The sequence below is a fragment of the Nanorana parkeri genome, unplaced genomic scaffold (assembly GCF_000935625.1).
Source record: "Nanorana parkeri isolate BGI_ZX_2015 unplaced genomic scaffold, ASM93562v1 scaffold1337, whole genome shotgun sequence".
NCBI classification, from domain to species: Eukaryota; Metazoa; Chordata; class Amphibia; order Anura; family Dicroglossidae; genus Nanorana; species Nanorana parkeri.
This window is the reverse complement of record NW_017307605.1, coordinates 328,478-340,294: the sequence shown is the minus strand read 5'-3', so window position 1 is coordinate 340,294 and position 11,817 is coordinate 328,478. Positions and strand designations below refer to the sequence as shown.

Below are 11,817 nucleotides of genomic sequence, written 5' to 3'. Positions count from 1 at the left end.
TGAATAATTTTTTTTCCCTTACTGGAGCAAATTGGGCCATGCTTCATAAGGTTTTTATTGCCTCCCTCTAGATTGACTCTGAATATAGGGTGCTCTATATAGAGGTTTTCTATGTGTTTTATTCTATTGATTGGGCTCAATTAATAGCAATTAGAATGAAAGCTGCAGAATCTAAAATGTGCTAATTTGTTGTCTTAGCTCTGTACATTTATCTTTTCCAAACACTTTCCTGTTATACAGTATTTATTATAATATTATTATTATTATTATTTGATATGTTTTACTCACTACAACATCAAACTGAGATTTGACAGGCATACAGGGCAAAACAAATGGTTTAGTTTAATGTCCATCATCCCTTCACTATCTCTCTAATCCCCAAATAAATAGTAGTAAAGAGTAATACATAGTGCTTCTGAATACAAGGCTTATGTGACTTACTCCTCTTTCTAAACCTACCTGGTGATTGGTCCAGCGTTGCTAAATTGGAATGTCGAGAGAGTCCTGAAAGCTGTGTAAGCTCTTACTGAGACCAACTTGAAGTTTACACAGGGATTCTTCTCTTTGCTTCGTACAGATAGGTTGGTGGGGGTGAAAGGTGTGACAATAATGAGGTTTGAGTCTATTAATATTAAATATATGTAGTTTTAAGCAAATGCAGCCTTTCCTTTAGTTCAGTTTGGCAGGTCTCTTCAAATTCCAAAAAACAGAGATCTGCTAATCTGGCCTAAGATCTTTATGGTCTTTAGCCCTAATTAACAAGTGAGATTCCAGAATCACCCTCTTAACCCTTTTTATGGCTGCTCCTACTTAAAGGCAAACAAGCAGAAAGGCAGATCACCCATCCATTAGCAGTTTACAGGTATATATAAACAAAAGCAGGGCGTGGTAGAGTTAATGACCCAGGTGACCCGGTATTCACCCGAAAGTTACAATATCAACTCAATTTCATAACTTGGAATTGGACAGTGATATTGTAAAATTAAGTGCACCAAAAGCTGTGTCTCATTGAGACAGAAACAGATGATGGTCAGGGGCTGGACTGGCAACATTTGTCCTTGTGGGCCAACCATCATTCATATCTCAGGCAAGTTTGGTTTCAATCTAAAGCTAACTTCATGATGCATCATAATTTAGGGGTTGTCAGACCATATTCCATATGAATAGTCAATTATCCTCTTAGTTATGAATTTAACCATTTGGGAGGAGCACATCATAAAGGCTCATCCCTAACCTTGCTGGGGACCGGCTCCGTGACACCCCCTAGAGGCAGCTAGAGAGGCTTTTGTTTTGTAACATCAAGAAACGGAACTCCTGAAACATCAAGAAGTTCATAATATCCCAGAAGAGTTCCCCTTGGATACCATGAAATCATCTGTGCAAATTTTGCTTGAAGAAGAGCCACTCAGACCCCTCTTTTGCTTATTGAACTCTGGAATCTGTCTGAACTCCTAAAACCTGGACTGTTAAGTGTTCTCTTTTTATTCCCTTTTATTATACTGTTGTTACCTATTTGTCTCGCTTTATTAATATATTTTTCTGTATGTTTTCTGCACCATTTCTTCTTTTAAAGGACAATCTTAAAAACCGTTAAGCTTATCTCTACGCTGTAAATATGAACTTAAAGTATCCTTACCTCTGTGAAGAGTGCTACTGTATAGAGAAACCTGTCATATTCCTGTCTGAGAGGACAGTGATATCATAGGCTTTATTCAAGTGTTTTGAATTGCCAAGGCACTTGCTTGGAAAGGTCTGCATTTCCATTAAAAACACGTGGTGGCAGCGTTTGTGTGGTGTCTAAGGGGTTACCTGCAGAGTTAACCAACCCTAGTGATGATCGCTCTCAGTCTGCTGGACTGAGATTGTGCCCCGCAATCTGGGAAATCACTGTGCAGTTTGATGCTAAGAGTGGTATCGCCAAGTCCTTTGTGATGGCATGCTCGGTTCAGAACTGTGTATAGTCAGGTGTGATTGACATACAGCGAGTTCAGGCCCGAGCGTATGTCACAAAAGGAAGGTAAGGATTAGATCCTGTGGAAAGGAGCAAATCACATATTGATTTTATATCTACAAGGCTTACTTTTGGCAATATGTACCGATGGATAATACATTCTGTTCTAAAACACTTACTGATAAAATAAAAAAAGTTGTGCAAGCAAGGCGCCAAAACACTCTCAGTAGAAAATGAATATTTCAGCCAGAGATGAGTGTTTTACTAGTTAGTTCATGACTGTTTGCATACCTCTCTAAAGTTGGCCAAACTGTCAGCTGAACAAAAAAATAAAACGGATTCCTTCCAAATTTCCTGCTGGCCTATTGTGTTATGACAACAGCATAATAATTCCCCGAACAGTGAGAGCAGCTGCCATTGCTGTTTGCTCAAAAATTTTCCCACCTGCTCCTTCGATTTTCTGGTACAAGAACCGGCTGAAATTCGCACAGTGTAATCTGCTAATTTCTAATAACAGGGCTATTCACAAAAGGGTGAAGAGTTTGGAGAAGGCAGGAGAAGTGAACAATGTTCGATCCCTTCCTCGTTCTATGGGACCGGGAGCGATGCAAATTGCATCACTTCCTGTCCCATAGCTGTCAGTGCTGGGCTCCTGATGCCCAGCTATAAGCTATTGAAGTGTGATCTGCTTATTTGGACCCCCAGCATCACGTCATAGAGTACCTGTCACCACCATCTGCTATCACATGGGGGGCTTGTTTGAAGGCCCCCCTATGTGATAGCAATTAAAGTAAACATTAAAAAAAACCTGTTTTTAAAATTAACATTAACCAGTTGACATCCGCGGTGTTAAACCCCCTTCCCATCCAGGCCATTTTTCAGTATTCAGCGCTGCGGTACTTTGACTGACATTTATTCCGTCATGCAGCGCTGTACTGAAATGAATTTTATACCCTTTTTTGGGGACAGATAGAGCTTTCTTTTGGTGGTATTTATTCACCACTGGGGGTTTTATTTTTTTACTATATTAAGGAAAAATTACCGAAATTTAAAAAAAAACAGTTTCCCCTATATTAAATGATAAAACATTTATTATTACCCAATTTTTTGGTAAAATATAAAAGACGGGGTCACGTCGGGTAAAAAGACACTAAACATGTCAAGCCTTAAAATTGCGTGCGCGCGCGAAACCTCAAAAAACGATAATACCCAAAATTGGCCATAGGCGACGCTTTAAAAGCTGTTACCGCTCATCAGTTTAGTGTTATCAGTGATTGATGGCCCTAAAATGATTGCTCTCACTGCGACGTTCGCGGCGATATGTAACATGTGTAGCGCAATTGTAATTTTTGCGCGCTGGGGCACCGGACGCGTATTTACGTTTATAGGCGCGTAAACGTGGGGGTGGGGGAGTTAAACATTTTGGGGGGTTTTTTCCCCTTTTTTTATATGTGACTTTTATTTTATTTTACTTTTTTATGTGTTACTTTTATTTTTTTTTATTTATATTTATTTTTTTTGCACTTATTGGTATTGCTATTATATAGGGGGATAACAACCCTGGTGGGGGGGGTGCCGCGAACGAGCACATATAGGCGATCGGCGGGCTATGGACCCGCTGATCGCCTATATGTGAAACACCCGGTAACGGGTGTGTGCAACGGTCGGGTCTTTTCTGCCCGTGCGTGCCCGCTAGGGGGCGCGCGCGAGCAGAAAAAAATGGCCGTCTGGAGACGGCAAACCGCAGATGTAGCAGTGCCGTCCGTCCGTTTTTTTACTACGGGCGGACGGCAAGAGGTTAAAGCATGTGCGTCTTCACGTAAACACGCGTTGGGTGTGCCTACGTATGAAAACGACAAACGCGCTACACATGTTGGGTATCGCCGCGCACGCCGGAGTGAGAGCAATGATTCTAGGGCCAGTATTGTGGTCAGTATCTGTGGGGGCTTTTAAAGCGTCGTCTATGGACTTTTTGGGGTACTGAATCTTGTCGCCGTTTCACAGGCGCACACAATTTTGAACCTGGGCATGTTGGGTATCTATTTCCTCGTTGTAACCTCATCGTTTATATTTTTTAAAACAATGGGCATTTTATTGTGTTTTGGGGCTTTTAAGTACATTTGTCACTAACTTTTGGGGTTTGATAATGAGTTGCGCTAATATCGTGCAACATAAAAATTTGCAACTGCCCCCATTTCATTCTATAGGGTCTTGGCTTTTAGAAACTATATAATGTTTGGTGGTTTTAAGTAATTTTCAGGCCTAAAATGTGGAATATAACATGGGTGCAAAAAATGAAAAAAAGGCCTCAGTCATAAAGGGGTTAAAGGAGAAGTATTGGAAGAATAAACTATACTCTTCCCAATACTTAGAGCTAACATGGGACACTGTATTTGTAATGACTGTCAGTCACCACTTGCAGGGATTCCTCTTCTCCTCTCTGCACCACCAGTGCTTACTGGAGGGACAGACTGGGAGGGGGTGGGCACAGCTGGCTCTAGCTCTAGAGAGGTAGCTGTCAATCATAGTTATGTAGCAATAATTATGCAGCTAATTATTGGTTATAGGCAGGCTGTCATTGCATTATTACATACAGTAATACCTCGGTTCACGAACGCTTCTGTTCGTGAACAATTCGGTTCGCAAACAGAAAATTCAGCAAAATTCTGCTTCCATTCGCGAACTCTACATTGGGTGACGAACACGACTGCGGCCATCTTCCCAGCTCTGACACATAGTCGTGGCATAGTCGAGATCGCGGTCGCAGACAGACCTGTGCACACTTGCTGTGAAGCTTTTTTGTGTGCTTTTTAGCACATACAGTACTGTACAGTATTATTCAATCCACCATGGCTCCAAAGAAAGTGCAGAGCAAGCATGGGGGTAAAAAGAAAGTTTATAGTGGTAATGAAGGTGACAAGAACGTGCAGAGCGGTAATGAATCTGATGAACGATAACGTGGTCTCTAATTTCCAGAGGGTTATGCAGCACAGGAAAAAACAAGTGACAGATTTTTTTGTCAAAATTGACCCTGCAGCTAAGGAGGGGAACTCTCCCTCCAAACAATAACTTCTATTTATTTAACTTTTGTATTTTTTATTTATTTAACTTTTTTACATTTTATTTATTTAACTTTTTTTTTTACATATTTTTTACTTCTTATTCATTTAACTTAATTTTTTTAACTTTTTTAACTTTAGTCTTCCTGCACGTGGGCAGGAAGGTACCAAAACATCAAATTGGACGGGGGTGTTGGGACGTACCAACTGTTCAGTACGACCGCAGCGGACCCTGCAAGGACACCTTGCCGATCCCTGGCGGGGGGGCACACGGGGGGCAAGTGAAAACCTAGGGGGGGCAATTGCCCCCCCTTGCCCCCCTGTAGCGACGCCACTGCTTCCTCCCCACCACCTGCCTGTCCTCCACGTCAGAAGTCACCTTCGGGTGTTCACTCTCTTCATACTGTACTGTACTGTACTTTCATATTTTTGTCGTTAAAAAAATGTATATATGGTTCTGAACAGATTAGCCTTATTTACATTGAACCTTATGGGAAAATTTGATTCGGTTCGCGACCAATTCAGTTCCCGACCAGAATCATGGTTCATGAACCGAGTTCGTGAACCGAGGTACCACTGTATTTGTACAATTATCTGCACATACTTGTTTATATCAACTCACGTTCCTACTCCAGCAAGCATTCACTAAGACTGGATTCACACTGTTCTGTGCACATGCAGCACGTGCAGTAACGTACACATGTGGGTGTGAATTCGCCCATGTAGCTTCTTTTTTAATTTCATAAATGCAGTACATAGACATAAACCAGCCACATACATTGTTTATGTAGATGCATGTTTTTTCCTGCTTTAGAACAGACAGATATGAATTAGCCTTTAAGGATTATTATCTGTCCATGTTTGCACTGGGTGTGAGTATTTACCAAGGTTCGGTTATAGGTGATAATGTGGCTATGACGAAGGCTGGGTGCAGTTGATACCAAAGTACACATAAAAATGGCCTGGATGGGAAGGGGGTTTATCACCGCGGATGTCAACTGGTTAAAATGTGAACATAGAAATTAGCGGCATGTTATCCAGAATATATTATATGGAAGCTAGATACAAAGATTGTGTGTGCTTTAATGCTTGAGTGACCTTGTATTTGACTATTCATAAAGGCTGTTGGCTGTACTTTTTCTGAACTATTGTCTTGCTGACTGCTGATAATATTTTTTATTTTTTTTAGTCACAGAGTGAACTATGATACAACAGAACAGATCTTGGCATAAGCTCAATGTACTCTGACATAAAAACACACGAACTTCCAGAACTGAGCCAATGCTAAAGGTGGTTCCAACATGGAAATAACAGCTTTGGCAACCCTGATCCTCATATTTCTTATTTCATTTATGTTTATTTATTCTACATGGGATAAAATGTATAGGAAACGCAATTTGCCCCCTGGGCCAACACCACTGCCGGTGATTGGGAACTTGCTGCATGTTAAGAGAGGAGAACTGGTGAAGTCTTTGAATCAGGTGGGTTTCTATTATATTGTAGACATGTAGGATTTGTAATTTAAGGTGACACTAAACTCAGGAGTTAAATCCTTAAAATGCATTCAAGTAGTTTAACTAATAACAAAAATGTATCTTATTTGTGTATCACTCGGCTGTAGATCCTCAAATCATCTCTGAATTGGTGCTGACACTGTCCTTCCTTCTGGAGGGGGGCTGTTTGTGTTCCCCATGATCCCTATGTATGTTGTAAAGTAGCCACCGCTCCAAGATTACTCCCGTGATAGAATACAGGTGAAACTCGAATAATTAGAATATCGTGCAAAAGTAATTGCAGTAATTGCTGCAAAAGGGGCCCAAACCAAGTACTGAGTACATATGCATGCTTGTACTTTTCAGAGGTTCGATATTGTTCTATGTACAATCCTAGTTTTATTCATTGCATGTAATAATCTACTTTTTTAAGATTGTGGATTTGGGGTTCTTGGGGTTTTCATGAGCTGTAAGCCATAATCATCACAATTATGACAAATCACGGCTTGAATTATCTTGCTTTGCATATAATGAGTCTATCTCATATATTAGTTGCACCTTTTAAGTTGCATTAGTGAAATAAATGAACTTTGCACAATATTCTAATTATTCGAGTTTCACCTGTACAATCTCATGTTTAGTTTATTATTACAAACTGATTTTATTGTCTGCTTTAGATGTACCATGTAGAGCCTGCCTGATTAGATGTATATTGAACCATACCTCCCAACTTTCTCTCATTTGTAGAGATTGTTCCTCATTTGGAACCGAATACCTCCATCCCTCTTTCTTCCTCTGTTGTCTATTTATTTGTATTTTATTATTATTATGATTATTATTTTATTATTGTTGTTGTTATCATGTGATTTGTTTTGTATTTACTTTTATCTATTCATTTATTATTTGTTCTATTTAACTATCCTGCACTTAAACTTTCGTCTTATCTCTAAGGGCTAGTTCACACCAGCCTCAGTGTGTCCCTGCCCGATTCTGACCAGATCTCACTGGATTGCATTCCGGCTGGCTCACTTCACTGCATTCGGGGGGCGTGGTGGTGCATTGAACTCAATGGCACCGCAGCCACGCCTTACAGCCGCAATGCGATTGGCCGCATACGAATGTGTGGCACATTAGCGCATGCGTTTTTTTGGTCCGGTGCAGTCAGAAAAAATAGTGCTCTAGACTGTACAATCAGATTGCAATGTGAGCGGCCAGATTTAACAGAGCTGGTATTTTTGCCACTCGCTAACAATCTGTTGCAATCTAATACACATTTTTATATACTGTCAGACTATTAGACTGTCATCATATTCCTTCATAGCTCCACCAGTCACTTGCTGCACACAACTACATTACCTTCAAATTATATATTTTTTTCTCTATCTGTATATTTTCAGCTGAAAGAGAAGTATGGTTCGATATATACTCTGTACTTTGGATCAAGACCAGTAATAATTCTCTGCGGCTACCAAATGGTGAAAGAGGTTCTTATTGACCGAGGAGATGACTTCAGCAACCGCGGCCATATGCCAACAGTGGACAGATTCTTCAATGCACATGGTAACTCCTGAGATGGTTTCTTAATCACTTCCACTATTGCCTTTGGTATATACATTTCATCACAAATCCATAAAATTGGAAGTTTAAAGTGACCCTTCCTTTCCATACAGGACAAAAAAAAAGGGCTGTTTAACTCCAGCCTCCTCTCCAGCAATATATATTCACCTTTCATTTGCTCCCTTGCTGCTCCATTAACCTCCCTGGCAGTATGATTATCTCAGTATTTTTTCTTTTTCTATTTTTTACTTTTGAATTTCTCGCCGGAGCAATTTGTGAGACTGACCCAATAAGTTGCAAGTATGAATTTGTACCTAAGGGGGTCGGGGGGTCCATTTGCAAAGACACTGTCACCTTGCCCTGACAAGGTGGCAGTGTCTCTTGAAGTAACTGTTTTACTTTACCACGGGCGGGCAAAGTAATAGGTCTCCTTTATGCATGTAGGGATCACACACACTGTATGCAGTGTGCAGCATGTGCTTTCAGAGCTTGTTCACACTTGTTCTGCAAATAGAGGCAAACACATTCTTAGTATATTTTCTTTTCACATTCAATTTATTATTTGGGGAAATACTGCATTATGGCCACTAAATGGAGCCAAGGAGCACAGGAAATAGATATTTTCTATGCTCCTCAGTTCCATCTAGTGGAAAGTGAGGAGAACTTTCCAATAGTTACTAGGGCAGGAAAAAAAATCCCTGTTGCAGATTTTCTCTCACTTCCTGTCTAGTGAAACTGTTGACACTGGGACAGAAAGTGAGGGGAAATCACTCTAAGGGAGCCCCAGATAGCAGTAAAAGTAAGACAGGGGCTCTTATCCTTCCCACTCTTTCCAAAACTAAAAGAAAAAGTTTTGGCATGCATTATACTTTGAAGCCTTGTTTCTTTTTATAGGTCTAATTATTCTCGTATATGCACATGGGAAAGTCACACAAATGTCTTATGCACCTTAGTGCTCAAATTTACATATAGATCTGTCTCTAGAGATTCTTTGAAAGAGAGAGACATTCCCCATCTACCAATTTTCACATTCTGTGCATATTTGCTCTATTTTCTTCTCTGTGTTTTGTTACCTTGTTTATTTGTTTTTTGGTTATCTACCAGTTTACTGGAATGAAGCTGCAATCTAATGCTCACCAAAGAGACAACTATATGGTAATACTACATAGGCTGAACATTGTTAGTTAAAAGAGAAAAATGGGGTACGTGTTTTTCCCCATAGTTCTCTTAAGGGTCATCGGAGGACATATACTAGCGTCCTCCCGCTATAGCGAGTATATAGCGAGTATATAGCTCGCTATATATTGAGAGCACCGCAGCTGGGATGGATCCCGAGGATGCTGTCGAGATCCACCCAACTACGTGGATGACAGCTGGCTCTGCCTATCTAGAGACAGAGCAAGCTATGCCCGCACTCTCCCCCGTCCCTCCCTCCAGTCAGTGCTGGAGGATCGAATCAGGGAGTGAGGGAATCCCTGCAGGGAGCGGTGACTGACAGTCACTGCTCTCTGCAGGGGGATGATCGAGAAGTGAGCATTCTCATTGAGCCGACATGTGACGGTTTAATTGTCACACGTCGGCTCGAACTATGAGGATGAGTGGTTAATGTCAGTATCTGCCTGTATACTCATTAACAGAAATTATTTCGTACATCTCAAGACTTATACAATGTGAAGTGTGTACTCTAATTGTATGTAAATTATAATATTAAAAAAAGTTCCTTTGAAAGGTATTTGCAGACAGAACTTTCAAAGTTTTAGCTGGATGCTTCTAGAGAGAGACCATTTACCCTTAACAATGTACTCCATCGACAAGACCTTCTCCCTTGGTATATTGTGTGCGTGCTGTATGCAAAATGCATTTATTATTTATCAGGAACACCAATAGCCTCTAATAATATTTTAGGAAGATGTAGGACTAAAATGAAGATACTAGTTGACTACAGCTGTGAACATCTACTTAGAACTAGCAATCGGTTGCATTGCATATGTAGAAAAATATTATGAATTTGTATACAGTAAACATGTCAACACTTTATTTTGGCCCACAGGGGTGATCCTGAGCAATGGAGAGCGGTGGAAGCAGCTACGTCGATTCACATTGATGACACTGAGGAATTTTGGGATGGGGAAAAGAAGCATTGAAGAGAGAATCCAGGAGGAGGCTAATTTTTTGATGGAGGAGCTCAGGAACCATAAACGTATGCAGTTTTCATTCTCCTTACTAAAGATATTGATAGTAATGTATTTTATTACCGTATTTCAAACAAGACACAGAAGCCACTGATGCACGTCACTCAAAGTGCTGATTTGTCAACTGTAAGAATAAGCTCTTTGCAATTTGAAGATGTTAGAGAGAGGAGCCCAGGTAGGGTGCTCTTGATCTTGTAGTTGAGGTGAGAAGATTTTCAGATTAAGAGAAAGCTTCTGTGCATTGTTTGGATATATAAAAGGGAATGTATGTTGCCGGCACACAGGAATCTATATTGAATAGTTCAAAAGATTATTTCAAGTGATCACATCACAAAGGTAAAGGTGCAATGTTTGAAGTCTATGCATGACCTCTTCATCAGGCATGAAAAGAGGTACCACATGGCCTTGACATTTTGCACCTTTACCTTCGAGATGTGATCACTTTAAATAAACATTTAGGCTATTGAATATGGATCCATGGAGTGTTGGCAATATGTAATTTTCTTTATTTGTTCACACCAGCTGACCTGCTGGTCGTTGTGACAGCACCTCTTGCTACAGGTTTGCTTTTAGAAGCTGTGCAATGGAAATATATTTAAAGATTCTGAGAGACAAGCCAAGAAAGAAGCCAACATACAACCTAGAGCAGAGCAGTAATTTTTGGACTACAATCGCAATTCAAGTTAGTAAACTAAACATGAGATTGTAGTCCATCTTGGGAGCGAGCTTGGGGCAGTGGCTACTTTAAAACACACACAGGTACCATGGGGAACAAAAGTAGCCACCCTCCAGAAGGAAGGACAATGTCAGCACCAATTTAGAGATGTTTTAAGTATGGTTGCACAGATACCAAGTACAGTACTTGGTACAAGTACGAGTACATGTACCGATACTTTTGAGCTCCAAGACTACACTAGAGAAAAATTCAAAATTAGGAGGCAGCTGTCATTTGTAAGGAGCACACGGGGCTCCTGGGATTTGTACATCTCTGTTTTAATGTATGATTTTGTTTTTATAACTATAAATAAAGGGATGCACAGATACCAGTTTTGCGAGTACTGGTACTTGCCGAGTACTTACAAGTATGAGTACTGATACATTTTTGTTTATTGTCATGTGACAGTTTTTCTAAAACAATATTGACTAATGATTTCAGGAGAGTGGTGGAGCGCCAGAGCCAGGTCCCAGCTGCAACCTCTGCAACCCTAGTAGTTCTTAGACATGTGCACTGCCAAAAAATTAGTTTAGTTTCGTTTCGTTTTAAATTCGGATTTGTGTTATTTCGTTTTTCAGGATTCGGGTGTGAAAGTCAATTCGGATTCGGAATTCAGATTCGGACGAAATTCGGTAGCGTTAGTACGAACGTTCGTTTCGTTTTCTGTTCTTATTCGTTTCTTATTCGTTTCGTTCGTTCGTTTGCAGCAAAAGTGACATTTGAGGGGGAAAAAATATTTTTCTCCTCTAATGTCACTTTGCTCCAACGAACGAAACGAATAAGAAACGAATAAGAAACGAATAAGAAACGAATAAGAAACGAATAAGAACCGAAAACGAAACGAACGTTC

At 40.3% G+C, this 11,817-nt stretch overlaps 1 protein-coding gene across 1 annotated transcript in view; it reads left to right on the top strand.

Moving 5' to 3' along the window:
* The first annotated feature begins 6,306 nt into the window (after positions 1-6,306).
* LOC108797797 (cytochrome P450 2G1-like) overlaps positions 6,307-11,817 on the top strand; it is a 21,395-nt gene continuing 15,884 nt past the window's right edge. Inside the window, exons 1-3 of the mRNA XM_018569455.1 lie at positions 6,307-6,491; positions 7,901-8,063; positions 10,111-10,260. Coding sequence (XP_018424957.1) covers positions 6,312-6,491; positions 7,901-8,063; positions 10,111-10,260 — 493 coding nt within the window. The 5' untranslated portion in view covers positions 6,307-6,311. The remainder of the gene's footprint in view (positions 6,492-7,900; positions 8,064-10,110; positions 10,261-11,817) is intronic.